The 23,461-nt window shown below is 47.4% G+C and overlaps 1 protein-coding gene across 4 annotated transcripts; it reads left to right on the plus strand.

Annotated features, from left to right (window-relative positions):
• Positions 1–9,039: 9,039 nt before the first annotated feature.
• Positions 9,040–20,149, plus strand: LOC123086650 (cytochrome P450 714C3). 4 transcript variants are annotated; one of them, XM_044508428.1, is made up of 7 exons: positions 9,081–9,188; positions 9,684–9,889; positions 10,427–10,855; positions 12,081–12,307; positions 12,422–12,669; positions 18,793–19,186; positions 19,260–20,149. In XM_044508428.1, the coding sequence occupies exons 3-7, from the start codon at positions 10,585–10,587 to the stop codon at positions 19,686–19,688; spliced, it is 1,569 nt and encodes a 522-aa protein (XP_044364363.1). In that variant the 5' UTR covers positions 9,081–9,188; positions 9,684–9,889; positions 10,427–10,584; the 3' UTR covers positions 19,689–20,149. The 4 variants fall into 4 exon arrangements, with proteins under 4 accessions (XP_044364364.1, XP_044364361.1, XP_044364363.1 ...); XM_044508427.1 differs by lacking the exon at positions 9,684–9,889 and adding an exon at positions 10,242–10,298 and having other exon boundaries at positions 9,082–9,188; XM_044508426.1 differs by lacking the exon at positions 9,684–9,889 and having other exon boundaries at positions 9,046–9,188.
• Positions 20,150–23,461: the final 3,312 nt, after the last annotated feature.

Consider the following 23,461-nt stretch of genomic DNA (forward strand, 5'->3'; position numbering starts at 1 on the left):
AGCAATTCCACTAAGTCCTTGAGCTATTTATCTCATATGGCCATATGTTCATGTTGTTTCCTAGTGATCCGTGCCTCTTTTGAGGATGATCAGTAAGGATGTTTTGTTAATATTTTAGTGCTCTATCCATTCATGTCTTTGTTTGCAATTATGGAGCACCCTAGCTTGAGTCAATCGAGCTCTATTTTTGCTACTTTGTGAATCTGAGCAGATTGTCAACTTGTTTGCAATTTTGCCGAGGATGTTGTAGTTGATCCGTGCATGCTATGCTATTGTTCTTGCCATGTCTAGCTTGCATTTTGTGTGTTCTTGATGGGTGTATGCTTAGATTGCCATGACTTGCACCGTAGTGAGTGCATCGAGCTCGTAAACATGCCTACTTGATTTCTTTTTTCAGCATGCTCCAGTTTTCACTAAGTCTGTGATCTGATTATGTTTTTGCTATGTTCACATGCTTGCAATTGTATTTTCTGATCCCTTTTGGCTCAAGGTCACTAAGGGACTTTTGTTAAGCTCTTTTAGTAGCTCCATGCCATGCTTTACTTCGTCATGTTTAGGTCCTGTAGCATGTAGTTTTATTGCTCCGAAGAGTGCTACCTGATCTGAAATTCCAGACAAGTGTTAATTTCACTAAGTCTGAGATCTATTTGCCATATGCATTTTTTGCCATGCTTGTTTGAACCTATTAATGGATGAATTGGCCGTAGCTCAGTGCTAGACTTTTGTTAAGCATCATGAATGCATCCCTGCCATGTATTTTGTTGTCATGTTTGGGTGATGTAGCATGTTCATCTCATTGCATCTAGATGGCTACTTGCTGTAAATCGCAGACCGGTGTCATATTTGAATCGCTTGCCATTTCCAAACCGTGACTCCGATTCTGGCGTTCTTTATATCGCTTTCAAGCGATTTCATCTCATCTTTCCAGTGGCACACTTGGATTTCCAAGTTGAGGCCAGGTTCATGCATTCCTTGTCCAATCATGCATATGCATCGCATACCGCATCCCGCATACCATACCATGTTCTTGTGTTGGTTGTTTACTATGTTGTGTGCTTCTTTCCGGTGTTTGCTTTTTCGGGTTGGTTCCGATAACGTCGCGTTGTGAGGACCCGTTCGACTACGTCCGTTTGTCTTCTTCATGGACTTGTTCTTCTTCCTTGCGGGATTTCAGGCAAGATGACCATACCCTCGAAATCACTTCTATCTTTGCTTGCTAGTTGCTCGCTCTTTTGCTATGCCTATGCTGCGATACCTACCACTTGCTTATCATGCCTCCCATATTGTGAAGCCAAGCCTCTAATCACCTTGTCCTAGCAAACCGTTGTTTGGCTATGTTACCGCTTTGCTCAGCCCCTCTTATAGCGTTGTTAGCTGCAGGTGAAGATTGGAGTTTGTTCCATGTTGGAATATGGATATTTTGTTGGGATATCACAATATATCTTATTTAATTAATGCATCTATATACTTGGTAAAGGGTGGAAGGCTCGGCCTTATGCCTGGTGTTTTGTTCCACTCTTGCCGCCCTAGTTTCCGTCATATCGGTGTTATGTTCCCGGATTTTGCGTCCCTTACGCGGTTGGGTTATAATGGGAACCCCTTGACAGTTTGCCTTGAATAAAACTCCTCCAGCAAGGCCCAACCTTGGTTTTACCATTTGCCACCTAGCCTTTTTCCCTTGGGAGTCGCGCATCCCGAGGGTCATCTTATTTTAACCCCTCCGGGCCAGTGCTTGTCTAAGTGTTGGTCCAAACTAGAGCCCCTTCCAGCGCCACCTCGGGGAAACTCGAGGGCTGGTTTTAGTTGTACGGATTTCTTATCCGATGTTGCCCTGAGAACGAGATATGTGCAGCTCCTATCGGGATGTCGGCGCATCGGGTGGTCTTGCTGGACTTGTTTTACCATTGCCGAGGATGTCTTGAAGAACCGGGATACCGAGTCTGATCGGAATGTCTCGAGAGGAGGTCTATTCCTTCGTTGACCGTGAGAGCTTGTCATGGGCTAAGTTGGGACTCCCCTGCAGGGATTTGAACTTTTGAAAGCCGTGCCCGCGGATATGGGCAGATGGGAATTTGTTAATGTCTGGTTGTAGATAACTTGAACCTTAACTTAATTAAAATGAATCAACTGAGTGTGTTACCGTGATGGCCTCTTCTCGGCGGAGTCCGGGAAGTGGACACGGTGTTGGAGTAATGTTTGCGCAGGTTGCTCTCTAGTTTCTCGCTCGCGCTTTGCCCCTTCTTCTCGCTCTCTTTCGTGTATGTTAGCCACCATATATGCTAGTCGCTTGCTGCAGCTCCACCTCATACCTTTACCTTACCCATAAGCTTAAATAGTCTTGATCACGAGGGTGCGAGATTGCTGAGTCCCCGTGGCTCACAGATACTTCCAAAACCAGCTTGTAGGTGCCGATGAGTCCGTGCAGATGACGCAACCAAGCTTAGGAGGAGCTCGATGAAGATCTTGTCCTTTGTGTTGTTTCGTTCTAGTTGATCAGTAGTGGAGCCCAGTTGGGGTCGATCGGGGACCTTTGTCGCATTTGGGGTTCTTCTTTTATTTTGGTTCCGTAGTCGGACCTTGATTGTATCTGGATGATGTAATGCTTTATTCATGTATTTGTGTGAAGTGGCGATTGTAAGCCAACTATGTATCTCTGTCCTTTATATATTACATGGGTTGTGTGAAGATTACCTCACTTGCGACATTGCTTTCAATGCGGTTATGCCTCTAAGTCATGCTTCGACACGTGGGAGATATAGCCGCATCGAGCCGTTACAAGCGCGAGGAGCGGCGCGGTGGCGCAGGTGAACGGCAAGGGTAGGTGGCGAGCTACGGGAGGTGCGGTGGCGGTGCGGTGCGCGCGAGATGCGGCGGCGGCGGGATGCGGCGGAAGCAGCGGCGCGAGAGAGAGAGGGCGGCGGTGGGATAGGCTTATATAGGGGGGCGAGGTGTTGCGTGGAGGAGGGGCAGGGCAAAGGCGGCGGGCGCGGAGTCCGGAGGTGGCACGGACATCGAGGCGATGATGGCGTGCGGCGGCAGGTCTCCCGCTCGGGAGAGAGACGACGCGCGGGACTGGGCTGGGCCGGCTGGCTGGGCTTCGGCAAGTTGGCCCGGTCTGGCTAAGAAGTTTTTCTAAACATTTTTCCGGACAAAAAAATAAAAACGAAATAAATAAAAGTATTATATAGGCATATAATATATCAAATTTTTTACAAAAAGATGTTCTACAACGTGAACATTTTTATAACTTTAAATAAATGCTACAAAAATTTGAATAAATCAAACAATGCTACTGATTCAATAAAACCCACTAAAAATCATTTTAAAAATATCAAAATGATTTCAAATTAATTTTTCTCCAATTTTCTATTGTAGGGAATCATGTTACCCTATTTCCCATGTATTTTGTTTTTGGAGAAAAATAATTTGAATAAAACTCAAATAACCCAAATTGAAAAATAATAATTTCAAATGGATTTTAAATTTGAGTTTCTTTGAAACTCCCAACTCATATTTCATATGTTTTGAAGAAGTCATTTTATCTTCTCTCATGATAATCATTGAGTTGCTTAAAGTTTTTGAATTTGAAATATTTCCAAATAAAATTCAAATCTTTTCAAAAACCTCTTTTCATTTAATTAAATGAAAGAAGTCATATCATCTTCTCTCGAGGGTTTTGTATTTGAAAAGAATTTGAATTCAAGGAGATCAAAATGCAAAAAGGTGAAAGTTTGGGAAAGTCCTTTTATTCCCTCTCATTTAACTTTCAAAAAGTTTTGAATTTCACTCAATCAATCACACAACAATCAAACAAACAATCATCTATCTATTTATTATAACATTCCAAAATTTAGAATTTTGGGATGTTACATGTGCATATTTGCAAACTGGAATTTTGCTCTGTGGATAGGGACCCAGATGCCAGGGACTGTGGCGTCTGGGTGTGCATATTTGCAAACTGGATTTTTGCTCTCTGGATAGGGACCCAGACGCTAGGGACCGTGGCGTCTGGCCCAGAGTTCTTTATTTTGTTAATGTTTTTGCTTGGCAACTTGTTGCACACACTTTTAAACATTGGAAATCAAACAAAAATATGAACAAAACATAGTTTGCACATAATCTCAAATAGGTTGCACATAAGTAGTTCATGACCACACAAGGTCTTGAATAACAAGTTCACACACGATGTCTCAAATGACATAAGTAGTTCATGACCACACAAGGTCTCGAATGACAAGTTCATACATTAAACAAAGTCTCGACAGTCCATCATCAACGTTGGTGCCTTTCCATTTGTCTACTGAGTAGTACGGGGCCACTTTCCCTTCTTGTCACGTGCCTCGTCCTCCTCTCGTGCATCGCGAGCCCTTGCAAGTTTTCTTGCCCTCTCTTCTTGACGAGCCTCCTTCTCTTTGCGTGCCCTCTCTTGCTCATGCTTCTTCCGCTCGTTCTTCTCCTTCTCACGACGCTCATGCTTCAATCCCCGTGCAAAGGACTCCTCGAACAGGCGCTGCCTCCGTAAGTAATCTCGATGTTGGTCCTCTTGGACATCTTTGGTACCTCGTGATCTATCCAAGTGAAGTACTTGCAAAGTGGAGGAGGCGACTACATAAAAATCATGTTTTTGTTAGTAATATGAGTTCAAACTTGATGAGGTTTTTTGTATGTACACCTAACATACCGGTGGTATGTCATATGCGTTAGTTGGCCTTCGACGATCATGTGCATAGTTGGGACACACGAAAAACCTTCTACCTTCTGTCCATGACTTCTTGCGGTCCGTGGACACCTTCAGCTTGCAAACATCACCACACCAACATGGTGGTGTGGGCACATCCTTCTCCTTCTCCTTGTCCAACCTGACCTCCATCCACGTCTTCGGCATGTCCTCTTGGTCCGCGCACGCCGGCCTCGTCCTGAAACCGGATGAAGCCATGCCTACAAAAAGAACAATTGTTAGCACAAGACACAAAGAGAGTACATGTGTAAATACAGTAAATCAATAAATGCTAGGAATTGTATGAACAAATAATATACCATTATTATTAGATCAACCATCCGGATTAAGCAAATAATCGAAGGCCGATCCATTATCAACCATTCCTCTACGACCACCACCACCTCTAGCACTTGTGCTTCCTCTCCGACCACCACCACCTCTAACACTTGTGCTTGCTCGACCACCATCTCTAGCACTTGTGCCTGCTCGACCACCACCTCTAGCACTTGTGCTAGCTCGACCACCACCTCTAGCACTTGTACTCCTTCTACGAACACTAGCACCTCTAGCACTTTGTGCTCCCTCTACGACCACCACTACCACCTCTGACACTTGTGCTTCCTCGACCGCCACCACCGTCACCTCTTCCACCTCGTTCACCATCGGTGCCACCTCCACGACTTGTTTTTATTTTTTTGGTTTTCCTTTTCTTGCATGTCCGCTCATTGTGTCCCCTTTGACCGCACACTCCACATTTGATAGTGTCAGGAGCCTCCATGAAATGACCGCTACCAAATTGTTTCATGCCAGTGTATCCAGCCGGGTCATCCATATCACCCCTGAACCTCTTAGTTCTCCTTCTACCCTTGGTCTCCACCTTCAGAAGAGAGTCTGGCCTAATATGAGGGCCATGGTACTCAGACCATTGTGATTGGTCCAAGAAAGGGTGAAATCTTGGCGCCCATGTCAACCTAGTAGCTTCCACATGGAACTCTTGCATCCGCACGGTTTTTCCATCACAAACAGGTATGTTTCTCGCCTTCGCCGCCGTTATCAAATGCGAGCATGGCCAATGATACTTACTAGGCCTCTCGCACTGGCACCACCGAGTCTTCAGACGCACCTCAAATGCAGCACCACCATATTGAAAACCGTCTCGTGTTGTGCCACCTGGCTCATCAATTTGATAGATCATTTCAATTCTGTCGAATATGATAACTTGTTGCCGTGAAGACTTGCTTGCTTGTAGCTGCAACCATTCATCTACCTTTTCCGGATAATCCTTTTTTTCACCTATCCATTTTGCAGTCTCTTCAGAATGCCTCTGAAAGTACTCATTAAGCTTGAAGAAAGTGTACTCCACTATTGCAGTCATCGGCAATGCACGAGCACCCTTCAGCACATTGTTGAAACATTCTACCAGATTGCTCGTCACGTCGCCATATCGCCTACCACCATCGTCATGAGCGTGTGCCCACTTGTGCTTCTCAATTCCTAGTTAAGAACTCTTTTCCCCCTTCGTTCACCACTGCAAAGAGTTTGTTGTACTGAGCATCGAAACCTTCGGTGGTGAAGGCCACACATACATGGGTAAGGTCTTTGCTGAGATCCTTGCTCTTACATGCCTGGTAAAAGTTGGCCACGAAATGCCTCATGCACCATCTGTGGTGAAGCTTTGGAAATCCTAGAATAACAATGTCCATTGCCTTGAGTATGCCATGGTGCCGGTCCGATATGATGCATACCTCCCTAGCCCCAATCACATTGTGCCTAACATGATCCATGAACCACTCCCAGTTGTCTTAGTGTGCCCTTGTATCTACCGGTCAAGAACGTGCCATCTATAGACAAGACCGGACGACAATGCTGAAACGCCTCCACACATTGTCCATAACTCCAGAAGGCACGGTGGAACACTCCATCGTGATCCTCGACCACATGAAACATGCCCGGGTTCTTATGTGCAATCGCGGCCAACAACCTTGGGAGCTGGTTGTATGCTTCTTCATAACCACCATACAACATCCTAATAGCATTTGCGTTTGCCTTCCATGCCTTCCCATACTCGACTTCATAACCAAATTGTTTTTTCACCGTCCGCATGAGAAACCTCACTTTCACAGTGGGATCAAAGCCTATGTATTTCATCCATTTGTATCCGAGATACTCATATGTGAGTTGACGGTGTGTCGTTCGAAGTCGTTTAGATGGCAGTTTGCAGCTATGAGTGGCAACACAACTTCTTAACACCCATTCTTCGGTTTCTTTAAGCTTTCTTGCATGAACCTTCCATGGGCATCCTTCTTGCTCACACTTCACGGTGTAACGCAACTTCATGTCGGAGTGCTCAACATAAATTGGCCTATGGTTCCGAATGGCATAGTCAGCCAACCAAAACTTCAGCATAGGCAAGCTCAGAAACTTCACTCCTTTCTCCAAATAAGCATTCTCGTCCTCATTCTCCACCCTTGGTTCTCCTGGATCCGGGCATGGTGTTGGCTCAATCGCCGTCATTCTCATTCCACCATCAACAACAACTTTATGGGCAAGGCTGAGGTCTTTAAACAAGTGAGTTCTTTTTTCTAAGCCCATCAGCTCAAAGTGGATTTGGTTTTCCTCCTTTGTGAATCCATCCTCGTCCAACTTTTCAACTGGACCCTCGTCATCCGAGTCATACGCATATTGACGCCTAAAAGGCAAGTCACGATCCATGTCCTTTTGCGCTATGTACGCATCCAAGTCACCAACATCATTACCATGAAACCCTTCCTCTTGCTCTTCGTCGTCATCATAAGCATTTTCATCCTCTTGAATTACTTCGTCACTACCAATCACCTCAACGTCATTTGCTTGGCTAGTTGGTGGTTGGCTAGAAGCATTGGGGGCATACAACTCAACCTCATTTGCTTTAATAGATGGTACACGGGGACGTGGTTGGCGATAAGCATTGGGGGCATCAACCACAACCCTATGCTCAACAAGTGGCACCATTGTCCTCTCGCTCATGTCATCCATTGGGGAAGAGACATGCCGGTTCAAATCAAAGGTAAACCGATGAGATTCAACCTTGGTGACAAACAATTCAAGTGACTTGTCTTCCGGTTGGGAAACTTTTTCCTTGTATACATCCCAATGCAAATCTGAGGTGATAGGCATACTTTTCAAGCGAGATTTGGCTCCAACTCCAACATCATACCTTCCTATTAACTTAACATCAACATTGGTGTCCATCCACTTTAAGACTTGTCTCACTGTTGCAACAACATCCTCATAGCTAGGGCTTGTATCAAAAATCAATGGTTCCTCACCCGTGTCGGCGTTGTTACTCAAGAATGCCTCCTTGTCCATGTAATGAACATTAACAAGTCTCTCCATCTAAAAATAACATGAATGCATTTAAGACTTCAATGAGAATTGGTGTTTATCCAAATACATCTCATTATATCCAAATCATATCAACACTAAATTATTGGTGATGTCCACAAAAGTATCACTAATTAACACATACTAAGCAAAGTTAACCCTAATCACTAACTAACCCTAACCCCCAATCTTTCTACTCAACAAGCATATATTCCTACTACACACCACGCATATCACTATATTATCAAAGTTAACCAAGCCATTCACACTAACATAAGAGAGAAAACATGAACTAGGGTTCCACCAACATGTATAAAATGCAACCAAAATAACAAGATTTAACCAAAAATAATTGGATGATTTGGGGGAGATTACCAAGAGCAATAAAGTGATGGAAAGATCCACCTAAGGGATGCACCTTTTGGAGAGGATTTGAGAGGGAGCTTGAGGGGTAGGAGAGAGTGTGAGAGCTCCAAGTGTTCTTCAAGCTCGGGTTGTGGATTGGGGAAAGTGTTTGGGGTGGGTCCCACACACTCTCCCGTGAGTTATCCAGTTACCAGGGCCAGACGCCAGGGTTCCTGGCGTCTGGCCCCTTTATCACGTCAGCACGTCAACGGGCAGGCGGGCAGTGCGGGCCAGGGGCCAGACGCCAGGGTGGCTGGCGTCTGCTTCGCAACCCAGACGCCAGGGATGTTGGTGTCTCCTGGCGTCTCCCAAAGAGGTCAGAATCGATTTATTTTTTTGAAAACGAGGTCAAATCATGATTTTGTTAGCTCTTTAGGTCATAACAGTAATTTTGTCCTGTCTTTGTATTGGTCTACTCGAATGTAATCAGTGATTTTTTTTTAGGGGAGAATGTAATCAGTGATGGTTTGCTTTATTATAAAGCCGACAAACGGTCGTAAAAGGTGGCCGGCCCACCGAGGGGATGTGCTGATTGAGAGTGATATCTCGAGCAGGCCCACTTCCGCTATGCTTTTCTCCAAGCCCCAAACCCAGTCTCACCTCACTCCGTCCCTCCGGCGTCGTCTTCCTCCGCCAGCGCCGCCCCTCCTTCTGCGATTCCTCATCGACGTCGCCGTTCTTAGTTGCTCCCGTCATCTTGGTAAACTTCGTAGCTGATTGATCTCTCACTCTCCACGATTCTCGCAGCTTTATGTGTTTGTAGTATCTGCCGCAAGCTGGATTAATCCCCATTGCTTCTTTCTCGTCGGCGCGGTGCTCGCAATCGACGGAGTCGGCAGTTTAGCAACGACGCGTTCCTGGCCGGCACCGCCAGTCAACGAGATGTTCATTCCCTAGTTTGTACTGGACCTTTTGCTGTGGGTAACTTCGAAGCTTCAGCTATTTGCAGTGAGGGATTATAAGAGGACTGACGCATTCCCACAACAGCTCTGCTCATCAGCCTGATGATGATTTTTTTAGATATCCAGTTTATTGCCCTGGTTTCTTGCTCTTCCATGATTCCATCTTAGGTATCGAGTCAAGTCACATTTGCAGTCTGATTTCATAGACATTCTCCTAGTTGATACACCATCTTCAGATTCCTGCTCAGGCAATACACTTATACACTTTGGCGAATGCGGCGTGATTACTGCAGAGTACAGAGGCTGCATGCTGCGATTGGCGTCAACTGCTTCATAGAAATCAGATTCTTCCCAACTGCACATCATAGGGTGCGTTGACCCAGTCTGGTCTGAAATCTTTGTCGTGCTTCTGAGGTATCTGACATCGGTTGTGATGCGGCCTTGGTGCTTTGTGTCCTGCCTCTTCGCCATTAGTGGCCTTGGCCTGAGTTTGGACAAGGTGAGCTGTGTGCCGTTGTAGACTTGTAGTTATGGTGGGTGTGGTTTCTAACCTCTTGGTTTAGCGTTATATGCTAAAAGGCGTCGTGTCCCCTCTTCTTCTATGCTATTGATATACCTCTCCGTGGTGGATTGTTGAAAAAAAAATGTTTATTGACATACAAGCTAAAATGGAATTTGATCGTTTTTTCTAGAAAAAAAAAGCTAATTTGATCCGTGGACAGAACGTGATTGGTGCTGGTGTTGTCTCTGTAAAAATGTTGATAAAAGGTTTTCAAACTTTTCTGAGTTCACCCACCTGGTTGTTCTTGTTACTGGGTTTAGTCACCTTTTCTCCCCACCACTTTGCACAGTTCAGCGGAGGATGAGCTGCACCTATTAATGAACTATGCAAGAGTCCATTCCTTTAGGTAATAATGTTTCTTTTAGTACTATTATTTTGTGACCAGGTATAAATTTGCCTCCTTTGTTTAAAAGTATACTTTGGCAGCTAAGCCAAAAGCCTATCAATTAATATATAAAAATCTCAACTTGGCAGAATATTGTCAGTAGATGCCAAGATCAGAAAGCAAGATAATAAAGAATCAGAAACTGTAGAAGACAAAAACAGCATTTATATCCTAGAGTTCTAAAACAGATGGGAATCTTGTGGATTACATAGTGTGACAAGAAGTCCTCCCTCTTCCTCACTCTGCCATGGGGAAACTTCATCTGCTAGCTCTGCTTCTTCCTGTACTTCTTGGGTTACCTCTGTTGTACATCTGTGAGATACTATGGCTGAGGCCAGAGAGGATAAGAAAGAAACTAAGGAAGCAAGGTGTGAGGGGTCCCAGGCCTACTTTGCTCTATGGCAACACCCAGGAGATAAAGAGGATCCGACAAGAGGCATTGCCTGCGCAGAAGCAAGACACCAGTAACTACATGTCCACCCTCTTTCCTCAGTTCATGATCTGGAGGGAAACATATGGTATGTAGTCAAAAGTTCAATTCATGCACGCATAGTCTCTGGTTTGGTCTATTTTAACAGTAACACTTGTTCTTTGCTTACAAGTCATTTTTAGTATGTTAGTGATTAGATGGCCCATGGATGTTTCTATTCTTGTGACATAAGACTGTGAGATCACAAAATTTACATTTTACAGTTTGTTGGCAGTGCATCTCGTCTCTGTTGCTATTTATGCTTTGTACATTTCATTGATGTAAGGCATCCACCCTAGCAACCCTATCATCCAAAAGATAAAGCCACATTATACTCACTTACATGTTCCGCACTGTCTTCTTGCTCGTAGTTAGTGACAAAGGAACATCCTTACCAACCTTAGCTGGGTATATAAATGGTCTCCCAAAAGTCAAAAGTCAGGAACAACTCGGATAATTGAAAGCTACATAAGCTTTTGTGATGCCCCGAAGGACTGCTGTTGCGATCGGGGACGAATTGTGTGTGGATTTGAGCAAGATTGAAATTGGGACACGATAGGGGAAGAAGGACGAACCCTAAGCTACATAAGATCTAGTTTGTTCTCCTTTCTTACTTTGGTCACTCTTTTGTCCAGTTGCATCTGAGCCGTTAACTGAACCGTCTAGTGTCGACTTCTAGTTGACACCATCTTCAGACTGAAGCTCAGGTTTAGGTTCGAGTCGAACCCTGACAGCTTTCTCTTGATGTCGAAATTTACTCTTGAACATTGGAATACTGACGATATAAAATACTACTCCCTCCTATCCATATTAATTGTAGTACAAAGTTATACTAAAGCAGCAACAATTAATATGGATCGGAGGGAGTAGTATTTTGGTTAATGATATAATAATTCTCTTGGAACCTGGCCTCCTACGAGACCTAAATGTCTGTCTATAGATCTTTTTGTCTTGTTCTATGAAATATTGTTCAACTATGCCTTAAAACAAAATGCGTGAAGTGATCAGTAGTTGGCTTGTTGACTGAAAATGCTGGAATCTTTTTTGTATGAAGACCGTGCATTTGTAACTAATTTTTATAATAAGGAATTTCACTCCAGTGGAAAGTAAAGTTGAATTTTTTGCCAGATATAATTAGCGAACATATACAGTATTTGATATAAAATTATTCGGTTTATCTCAATGGTATTTGCAGTACTTATTCGTGCTGTATTTCTTATATTAGTCCATTCTTTTTATGGCGATGATGCTATTGGATTGTGAATTTGGAATAGGGTCGGTATTCCTCTACTCAACAGGAGCTGTGGAGATTCTGTATGTTTCTGACCCTGGCATGGTCAAGGACATGAGCCACTGCACATCATCTGAGCTCGGAAAGCCTATTTTTATACAGAAATCTCGCAAACCACTCTTCGGTGAAGGCATCTTGGTGGCAAATGGCAATATATGGGCCTATCAGAGAAAGATCATTGCACAAGAGTTCTTCATGGAGAAGATTAAGGTGACGTCAGCTTCTTCATGCTTAAATATGAGTTGAAATACTAAGAACATGATCCGGCATTATAGTTGGAATTTCTGTAAGAAGTCATTATAATTGCAAGAATGATGTTTGCAGGTCATGATAGAACTAATAGTGGAGGCTTCTGCCCCACTGCTAGAAGCATGGGATAGTATGCTTGACGGCACGGGAGGGAGTAGAGAGATAGATGTGGATGGTTATTTGCGGAGTTTTTCGGCGGATGTAATCGCCAGGGCATGTTTTGGCAGCAATTTCGCAACAGGGGAAGAAATATTCTACAAGCTCAGGCAGCTTCAGAAGGCGATTTCTCAGCAAGATGCACTTGTTGGATTATCCGCAGTGTGGTAAGTATACATATCTAACATAGTGAAAAGAAAATGAAAAAAGAAGTGGATAAGATAAGTCTTTTCCATAGGGTAAATAAGGTTCATTCTCATTCATCAGACAGGAATCACTGAAATTGTGATGTAAATATCCGAAATATTTTTCCCCAAAATAGTCTGGTTGCTCAAACTAAGATAACTCTTTTCCATAGGGCAAAGTCTAGTCCAGTCCTGTCATAAAATTAATACTCCCTCCGTCCCAAGAGTGTTCTTATATTATGGGACGGAGGGAGTAGTGATTTCCACTTTTTACCCAGTAGATGCAATCTTGTGACAACGTTACTTTATTTTAAAATACCTGGCCACATTTTACTCAGTTGTGACCTTTGTTATGGCTTTTATCCTATTTATATTTCCCTTGACTGACAATGCAGCTGACTAGGTGGACAACTCAGGTTCGTAATCGCCGGGGGTGTAGTGGCTGAACCCCACCTCGGTGCACCCACGCAAGAAAACATACCAAAACATCTCGAATTTTTTTGAAACTTTGTGGAAATGATCATCAACAAATGTTAGAGAGGCTTGCCAAGTTTGGTGGTCAAATGACATCCGAGGAAAACTGTACAAAAATAACAAAATTACAAATTGGTCAAACAGTGCACTTACATTTTGAGTAAATTTGAGTAATTTTGTCTGTTTTGTATAGAGCTCACTGGATGTCATTTGACCATGAAAATTTGCAAGCCTCTCTAACATTTGTTGATGATCATTCCCACAAAGTTTCAGATTTTTTCAAAATGTTTTCATATGTTTTCTTGCGTGGGTGCACCGTGGGTGCATCAAGGGTGGGTGTAGAAAAACTGTTAGAGTTATAATATAAGTCATGTACCCCTTTGTATTTATCCCGTTGTATAAGGGGTTTCCTGCATATGTTCCACACCTGTACATGTATATATATCGGCCTATGGCCTCATGGGAATACAAGTTGCATATTTCCTAACATGGTATTAGAGCCCTAGGGTTTTTTTTTCGCACGCCGCAACTCGTGCTCGATCCCGTCGTGCACGGACGTTTCCGTTTCCTTCTCCCCGGACGGCCGCTGCTGCTTCCTCTCCTATTCTGCTCCGGTGGAATCTTACCCATCCATCCACGCCAGGTCCTGATCCGCCGCCCCGGCCTGAAGCATCCACGCCCGCCGGCCTCCTCAGCACGTGTTGGGGCGCTGCTTCTTCTTCTGGACGCCACAGCCGCCACGTGGTCTGCAAGGTCGGGCAGACTAATCCGGCCGCTCGCTGTTGGCCCGTGACGGCCCGCCTGAACCTGACGTGTGCATGTACAAGTCTCATCCCAATGTGTGCTTGTTCACATGCGGCTGCTGCACCATCTTCCTCCCGTGAAGGCCCGTGACGTGGTGCACTAGCCTCCCCCACTTGATTCTGCTCCGCCGCCGCCTACTGATTCCGATCTGATTTGCTCGGCCGCTGTGTTGGCTGTTTGACTGGTTGCCTTCCGATAAAAAAAAAGAAAAAAAAAGAAAAAAAAGGAAGCATCATGTCGTCGGGTACAATTTCCTCTCCACACTGTCCGCTGATTTTGGAAGGCGTACCCTACACTGATCCTGTCTCGCATATGCGCTTTTCCTCGATGCTTGGTGCTCGTCAGCCTGTGACGTCGTCCGCTACGGCATCTTCCGCCTGTTGTGTTGGTCACTCCTCCGCGACTCTTCTCCCGACCTCTGCACATGGTGACCGTCGCTCTACGTCGACTCCTCTCGCGACTTTCACTGGTAGTGCTGGTGCATATGGTTCCGTCGACTCCGCCTCGCACAGGCGTCTTCCATTGACGCTTGGCGCTTGTCTACATACGGCCTCGTCTCCTCCACCAGCCTGTGTGGATACTACTGGTCATGCTACACCGCCACATCTAGCGGCTTCCACAGGTGGTGGTGGCCGCTTCTCTCCCGGTGCTCCCGGTGCTACTGCGTCGACTACTTCAGCTGTGTACTTCACTGAGGAGGAGATTGCGCGACTTCGCGCCCTGCTGGTTGCCTCAGACTCTATTGTCGGGCGCATCTACGTCGACCTCTTCAGTTGCGCCCCTGACCGAGCAGGAGATTGTGCGAGTTCGATGCCTGCTAGCTCCATCCTCCGGTTCTCCATCGACAGGTTCTGCTGGTTCTACTGCTGACTCTTCTGGCATTGTGAGACCACCTTCTACACAAGCAGGTACATCTCCGTGGATTCTTGATACTGGAGCATCTTTTCATATGACTCATGATTCATCCACTCTGTCCTCTACTCGACCTCTCGATTCTCCTGTTCATGTTCTTACTGCTGATGGTACCTCTCTCCCGGTTATTGGCCGAGGCATTCTTAGCACTTCTTCTTTTCATGTTCCTGATGTTGCTCATGTTCCCCGACTTACCATGCAGCTCATTTCTGGTGGACAAATTGTTGACTCTGGTTGTCGTGTCATTCTCGACTTTGACTCTTGTTCCGTTCTGGACCGCCATACTGGTACTCTCCTTGGTGCCGGTCCTCGACGTCGTGACTCTCAGGGTCTCTGGGAGCTTGACTGGCTTCATCTTCCGTCCGCTGCTGCTGCCGCCAGTCTCTCCTCCTCTGTTGCCTTGTCTACCAGCTCTTTTCAGCAGTGGCATCATCGCCTTGGTCACCTATGTGGCTCTCGTCTCTCATCCTTAGTTCGACGTGGTCTTCTTGGATCCGTCTCCGGCGGTGTGTCTTTAGACTGTCAGGGCTGTCGGCTTGGTAAACAGGTCCAGTTACCTTATCCTCACAGCGACACTGTGTCTCAGCGTCCTTTTGACCTTGTTCACTCTGATGTCTGGGGTCCAGCTCCCTTTGCCTCGAAGGGAGGTCATCGCTACTATATTATCTTCATAGATGATTTCTCTCGGCACACATGGATATATTTTATGTCTTCTCGTAGTGAGGTCTTATCTATCTATAAGCATTTTGCTGCCATGGTCCACACTCAGTTCTCTACGCCTATTCGTGTGTTCCGTGCTGACTCTGCTGGAGAGTATATCTCCAAGATGTTGCGTGGAGTTCTTGCCGAGCAAGGTACTCTTGCTCAGTTCTCTTGTCCTGGTGCTCATGCTCAGAATGGCGTGGGTGAGCGCAAGCATCGTCACCTTCTTGAGACGGCTCGTGCGTTGATGATCGCCGCCTCTCTTCCACCTCATTTTTGGGCCGAGGCTGTTTCCTATGTTTTTAAGGCGACGCCTTACCGCCTTAGGGAGGGGGGGCGCTTTGGCGCCTAGGCGACGCCTAGGCGGGCGCTTTGGACGCCTAGGCGCCCAAAGCGGTCGATTTTCCAAAGCGGAGGGGGAGCGCTTCGACGCCTAGGCGTCGCCTAGGCGTCGCCTTAGGGACGCTTTAAAAACATAGGCTGTTTCCACTTCCACCTATCTCATCAACCTTCAGCCTTCCACTGCTTTGCAGGGTGGCGTTCCTTTCGAGCGTCTCTTTGATCGTTCTCCTGATTAATCGGCGCTTCGTTTGTTTGGTTGTGTTTGCTATGTTCTTCTAGCCCCTCGTGAACGCACCAAACTGTTCGCTCAGTCTGTTGAGTGTGTCTTCTTAGGCTATAGTGATGAGCATAAGGGCTATCGTTGTTGGGATCCTATCGGTCGTCGGATGCGTATTTCTCGGGATGTAACTTTTGATGAGTCTCGTCCTTTCTACCCGCGTCCATCTTCCTCAACCTTTTCAGTGGAGGATATCTCTTTCCTCACTTTTCCTGACACACCTCCCTCTGTGCCCAGTATTCCTATTCCTCGTCCTGCTGTTGCAGATCCGACGCCATCCTCTCCTACAGATTCTTCTCCACCTTCATCACCGCCACATTTCCCATCTCCACCTTCATCACCGATACCTTCCCCTTCTCCACCTTCGTCCTCGCTACATTCCCCGTCTCCACCTCCAGTGATTCCACCTCTTCCCTCCTTTCCTTTTCATTATACTCGTCGTCCACGTGTTCTAGATAAATCCACTGACGTGCCATCTACTTCTGGTGCGTCGTCCTCCTCATCCCAGCCGCCTTATGGTCTTCGGGCTCGGCCTCGCCCTCCCCTGACCGCTATTCTCCTAGTCGATATGCTCTTTCGGCTATACTCGAGCCTACGTCTTATCGCGATGCTCTTGTTCATCCTGAATGGCAGTTTGCGATGGCAGAGGAGCTTGCTGCTCTTGAGCGCACCGGCACGTGGGATCTTGTTTCTCTTCCTCCCGGTGTTCGTCCCATCACTTGTAAGTGGGTCTACAAGGTTAAGACTCGCTCTGATGGTTCTCTTGAGCGTTACAAAGCTCGTCTTGTGGCTCGTGGTTTTCAGCAGGAGCATGGTCGTGATTCCGATGAGACATTTGCTCCTGTGGCCCATATGACCACTATCCGCACACTTCTCGCTGTGGCCTCTATTCGTCATTGGTCTGTTTCTCAGCTTGATGTTAAGAATGCCTTTCTTAATGGTGAGCTGCGTGAGGAGGTATACATGCAGCCCCCACCTGGGTATTCTGTTCCTGATGGCATGGTCTGTCGTCTTCGTCGCTTTCTCTATGGCCTTAAGCAAGCCCCTCGCGCCTGGTTTGAGCGTTTTGCCTCTGTGGTGACTGCCGCTGGTTTTTCAGCGAGTGATCATGATCCAGCGTTGTTTGTCCACATTTCCACTCGTGGTCGGACTCTTCTTCTTCTCTATGTTGATGACATGATCATCACTGGCGACGACCCTGAGTATATTGCCTTTGTAAAGGCTCGTCTTAGTGAGCAGTTTCTTATGTCTGATCTTGGACCTCTTCGCTACTTTCTTGGGATTGAAGTCTCTTCTACCTCTGATGGCTTTTTTATATTCCAGGAAAAGTATATCCAGGATATTCTTGCTCGTGCTGCTCTTACTGACGAGCGCATTGTTGAGACTCCTATGGAGCTCAATCTTCACCTCCGTGCTACTGATGGTGATCCTCTCCCTGACCCGACGCGTTATCGTCATCTTGTTGGCAGTCTTGTCTATCTAGCTGTCACTCGTCCGGACATCTCTTATCCGGTTCATATTCTGAGTCAGTTCGTCTCTGCTCCCACATCGGTTCACTATAGTCATCTCCGTCGTGTTCTTCGATATCTTCGGGGCACGATCTCTCACCGTCTATTCTTTCCTCGCTCCAGTTCTTTACAGCTTCAGGCCTATTCGGATGCTACGTGGGCTAGTGATCCCTCAGATCGCTGTTCACTTTCTGCTTACTGTGTTTTTCTTGGTGGTTCTCTCATTGCCTGGAAGACGAAGAAACAGATTGCAGTTTCCCGTTCGAGTGCCGAGGCTGAGTTGCGAGCAATGGCTCTTTTGACGGCAGAGGTGACTTGGTTACGGTGGTTACTTCAGGATTTTGGTGTTTCTGTCACTACACCGACTCTGCTCTTATCTGACAGTACAGGTGCTATTAGCATTGCGCGCGATCCTGTGAAGCATGAGCTCACCAAGCATATTGGTGTTGATGCTTTCTATGTGCGCGCTGGTGTGCAGGATCAGGTTATTGCTCTTCAGTATGTGCCTTCTGAGTTACAGTTGGCGGATTTCCTGACGAAGGCCCAGACTAGAGCACAACATGGCTTTTATCTCTCCAAACTCAGTGTTGTTCATCCACCATGAGTTTGAGGGGGGGGTGTTAGAGTTATAATATAAGTCATGTACCCCTTTGTATTTATCCCGTTGTATAAGGGGTTTCCTGCATATGTTCCACACCTGTACATGTATATATATCGGCCTATGGCCTCATGGGAATACAAGTTGCATATTTCCTAACAAAAACCACTCTCATTCTGATATGGGGCATGAGCAGTGTGGTGCAGCCGTGCAGCTAGCAGTACCTATTCAGCAAAACTAACACAATTTTTCATAGAACTTGACTGAACCAGAGGGATTTTTCATAATTTGGTATATATATATCTTCTACGAGTAGTGAGATACCATGTCTTCCTAACAAGTGGATCTAGCTTTTCAGTTCGGGGACATAATGTCACAAGTTCAGTACTAATGATTAAAATGTGGCAAGATATGTTAAATAGGGGAAAATCTGTCTCAAGGGGTAAAAAGTGAAACTTATAGTCATAATGTTTTGTGCGTGATTACAGGAAGAGTTTGCCGACCAAGGCCAATCGAGAGATACAAAAGCTGGAGCAAGAAGTTCGGTTACTCATCCTGAATGTCGCAAAGGAACACAGCCGTGGCAGCAGCAGCGAACACGACGATTGCATAAAGACTAAACACAATGGCCTTCTCCGCTCGATTGTCAATAGTGCTCGCCATTGTCCGGCCAGCTTCCGTGGCAGCGCCGAGGACTACATCGTCGACAACTGCAAGAGCATCTACTTTGCTGGGCACGAGACTACAGCCGTCACCGTCACCTGGTGCCTGATGTTGCTGGCCACACACCCGGCGTGGCAGGACCGTGCCCGTGCCGAGGCTCTAGAGGTGTGCCGTGGAGGCACAGAGCTCGACGTCGACGTCCTCCGGCGGCTGAAAACGGTGAGAAAGCATCCCGTCATGCATCAATCAGTCTCGAGAAGCTGGCATAACCATTACTACATTCCTTTTCCAGATCACCATGGTGATCCAGGAGACTCTCCGGCTGTACCCTCCGGGGTCATTGATTATGCGCGAAGCGCTGAAGGACTTCAAGCTCGGTGGGCTCGACATCCCACGGGGGACGATCATCCAGATAGCCATAGCAATGCTGCACCTCGACAAGGATGTTTGGGGCCAGGACGCCGGTGAGTTCCGGCCTGATCGGTTTGCGAACGGCGCCGCTGCGGCGTGCGAGCCGTCACACATGTACCTGCCGTTTGGGCACGGGCCCAGAATTTGTGCTGGGCAGAACCTGGCGATGATGGAGCTGAAGGTGGTGCTCGTGCGCCTGCTGAGCAAGTTCGCCTTCGCACCGTCGCCCGGGTACCGGCACGCGCCGTTGTTCCGGCTCACCGTCGAGCCTGGGTTCGGCATGCCTCTTGTCGTCACGAAGCTTCCATGATCTCTCTCACTGCCATCTGTGGCAAGAAGGTGCCGCGCCTGATGAAAACAGTGACGCCACCACTCCACTGTGTTTGTAATCGGCAAGGCGGTGCTTTCGTCGGTACTTTCTGCGGCGCAAGATTCAGTAAGTTCAGAAAACACTGGCAAAGCAAGGTATGGTTATTGATGACATGGTACCCGTATCTCCCCCAAATGATATTTCTTGGACCCTGATAAGTGTCACACCTATGGCACGAACACATGACAACTTCGAACGTTTTTTATGGCAAGTTTAGTGACGCGAGGATGGCGACTTTAGTTGTCAAGCATGACAACTTTCTTTTCGAATGGCAAGTTTCTGTTTTTTCTTTGGATTTGTTCTCTTTTCGGATGACAACTTTAGTTGTAAAAACCGTCGTCGGGGCCGGAGTGCTTCATGCCACACGTGTGGCACTTATCATTTAGGTATTTCTTTTGTTAGAAAGCAATTCTTTGCTCAAACTGAATTATTATTTTTACTTCTAGTATTTATTTTAAATTTTTTTGGAAAAGAGGGGTTTCCTCCGGTCTCATTTCATCATAAAACGAAGCCAGCAACAATTATCAGTACTGATTGTGCCGAATCGCAAGGAGCTTACATTGATGTAAGTGCCCGGCCCTGGATTTCCCTTGGATGCAGTTGACATTTCTCCAGACACTTTCGAATAGCAGCCCTGATCCTTGTCATTTTGAAACCGATCAGGGAGGAACGCCCATCACCCATTTGAAACAATCTCTCTTACGGTCTTACCTCCTCAATCTCAAGCCAATGATTCTCAAACCTCAAGAGTTTGCTCTTGGGTGGAGAAGTCCATCGCTGCACGCAGCGCATCTACGGCTGGCACAACCACCGGGCCCGTGGAGCAGAAAAACACGTCCCTCTCCCATGTCAGAAGGTACAACGGCCCGAGCCCACTGCACGGACGAGAGGCAGTGTATTTATCTGTATCAGCGATGTATCTCCGCTTTACCCGTTTTGCAAATCAACCTGCACGCATCACCACGCGAACGCGCAGCCGTGGATGCGCTGCGTGCAGGACATCCACTCTCCTCTTGGGTGTTTCCTTGTTGAAATCTACTGCGACGTACGGGAGTGTGGTCAGAAGTTGTTGCTGCAATTGCTGTGGCTGTAGTCTGAAGAAAGCTCAGCTTTCGGTTAGCGTTAACTAAAACCCTGTCCAGTGTGCAACTTTACTAGTGTTGGCTCACGTCTCTCATTCGACCATGTGAAGCTGCGGTTAGCAATATCAAATATCATCCATCACATGGTGTCTGATCCAGCTGTTGAAGCTTTCCATCCATCATAGCCCAATTAATACGACGACGCCTGGACTTTTCATGTCAAAATTTGCACGTTGATCCGAAACTGAACTTGGCAGAGCGTGCATGGATGCAGATTCAAGCGATTGAAGCGCGGATGAATAACACTTGGATACGATGCAAAGGATGCAGATACAAGCGCGTGAAGTGCGGCTGGCCAGCACATGCAGAGGGTTTCTCTAAGAGAAAGCTTAACTGAAACCTGACACTACTTAAACATGAAACCTGACACTGATTAAACATGACCTGACGGAAGAGACTGAAGCCAAAAGACTTGATTCTCCTGAAATGCATGCATAATGCAACAACCTCAAATGAGTGATCGCAGTGGTGACGGCTAGCCATGGGGTTGACCTGGAGGATGCAGAAGAGTCCGAGCAGTCGCGGATGCCCGCCGAAGAGCTCTGAGACGCACCAGTGAGGATGGCGTCGATGTTCAGGTCGCAGCATTGGAAGCCGCGTGCTGAACCTTGGTCTTCTTCCGCCTGGAGGAGGAGGAGCATGAGCGGTTCACCATCCCGCTGTCAGAGGAGCTAACAGCGGCTTTGCGCTTGGAGAAGCGCCCAATGGAGCCAACACATGCCCCGTTGTATAACTTCTGGATGCGCGAGCTGCGGCAAGGAGAGGGCGCGGCGGCTCTGGGAGCAGCGGAGGCCGCCACGGTGCTAGCGTCGTCGGAGATGGTGATGATGGGCGGCTGAAGGAGCTCAAGGGTGGGCGGGAGGGCGTTCCTACGTTTCCTGGAAGAAGACGGTTCTTGTTGCGTCTCATTATCTGCAAATGTTAATGAAGCACATGCAGTAAACATGTTAGTTTTCTGCTCAAAATTCGATCCACTCCAAAAATATCCAAAGAATATTCATTATATATACTGTCATTGCAGCTGGTGCTCCCTTGTAAACTAATACTAAGATCTTATATTAGTTTACATAGGGAGTACTATATATTGTCAATTCAGTTTAGGAATTACCAGCCCAACCATTTTTAGATGATGAAGAATTTTATTCTCAGAATTCTGCATACATGCATGCATGATGCACGATGTCCATCTAACAGAACTAATCGTAATCCAGTTTGATTGAAAATATTATGGCAAGCACCGATTTGATTGATTTTTGCAACTACTGATCACACACATATATATTTCCTAGCAAGCTGATCTAGACAGTAAGTAGACACCAGAAAAATGAGATTCACACACATATATACATACCTTTGCAAATATCCATCTGAGGCGTGTGTGGCGTGGCAGGCGTCAAGAACCCAGCAGGCGGATATGGTAGTATGAAAGGATGAACCACCGTTCCACCTCCAACAACGGAAAGCTTGGCCTTGAGGCTGAGGCTCTTTATGTCAATGGCATAATGATGATTGATGAAACGACTCCCCGCCGCCATCAGAGGGATTGCCTGCCCAAACGATGACCAGTCCGGCGACCACCTTCCCGACGTGCTGCACCTGGCAAAATCCGCCAAGCAGCTTGATCCATGGCTTTTCCTTCTCGAACACCCAAATATTGCGGTTGCGACCACCACGGTTCTCCTTGAGCAGCCACAGTTGCAGCCGGCGGTCCTTGACGCACACAAGGCAGCACTTGCCGTCGTCGGTCTCTCCGATGGAGTACCTTGTGGTATTCGAGCCCGCCTCCGAAATGGTTGCCGGGAGAGGGAGCATGGAGAAGTCCCTCGTGCGGGTGTCGAGCAAGAGCGACGAGGCCCCGGCGGTGTCCCCGTCGTGGTTCCAGAACATGAGCCCGGCCGCGTACATCGTCTGGTACGCCGGGGGCGGCGTGACGGTGTCCGCCGCCCAAGGGTGGAAGCGCCACCCGTGTGCTTTGGAGTCGTACTCGACGGCCCGCAGCCTGCGGCGATCGTCTACCTGCAGGGAGACCACGCGGAAGGAAGCGTCGCCGTCGTCGTCGACCAGGCAGTTGGCGTCGGCGATGTAGCCGTCCGGAAAGGGGTCGTGGTGCGGGCGGTCTATGTCGACGCGGCAGAGAGAGACGGGGTCGTAGACGGAGAGGGATCTGCCTCTGCCTCTGGAGAGGAGGAGGCGGCCACCCCGGGTCGTCCTCGAGGCGGGCGAGCAGGAAGTCGCCGGCGTGCGCGATGGCGACGAGGCCGGGGTCGGACCGGGCTGGGCCGGCGAGGTGGAAGAGGGGGAGGCCGGAGGGTTGCCAGCGGGAGAAGACGCCGAGGAAGCTGTGGGGCGACGACGAGGCGTGGCGTGCGCGGAAGCAGCGGAGGAAGCCGGGGCTGGAGGCGACGCGGCGGAGGCGCGCACGGCGTGTCCGAGGGAGGCCCACGATGGGAGGCGGAGCAGGATCTCCTCCACGTTGTCGTCCTTGAGGGAGTCCATGGTGGTCATCGCCAATTCGATCGGCACCGGCCGGCCGGCCTTGGCGGCGTCGTACTCGTCGTCGTAGGGCAGCCA

The sequence above is a fragment of the Triticum aestivum genome, chromosome 4A (assembly GCF_018294505.1).
Source record: "Triticum aestivum cultivar Chinese Spring chromosome 4A, IWGSC CS RefSeq v2.1, whole genome shotgun sequence".
NCBI classification, from domain to species: Eukaryota; Viridiplantae; Streptophyta; class Magnoliopsida; order Poales; family Poaceae; genus Triticum; species Triticum aestivum.

Coding starts and splice junctions, on each gene's coding strand:
- LOC123086650 (XM_044508426.1), top strand. CDS start 10,585: ATGGGGAAACTTCATCTGCTAGCTCTGCTTCTTCCTGTACTTCTTGGG. Junction 12,308..12,421: donor TCTTCATGGAGAAGATTAAG/GTGACGTCAGCT, acceptor TGATGTTTGCAG/GTCATGATAGAACTAATAGT. Junction 19,187..19,259: donor TCCTCCGGCGGCTGAAAACG/GTGAGAAAGCAT, acceptor TTCCTTTTCCAG/ATCACCATGGTGATCCAGGA.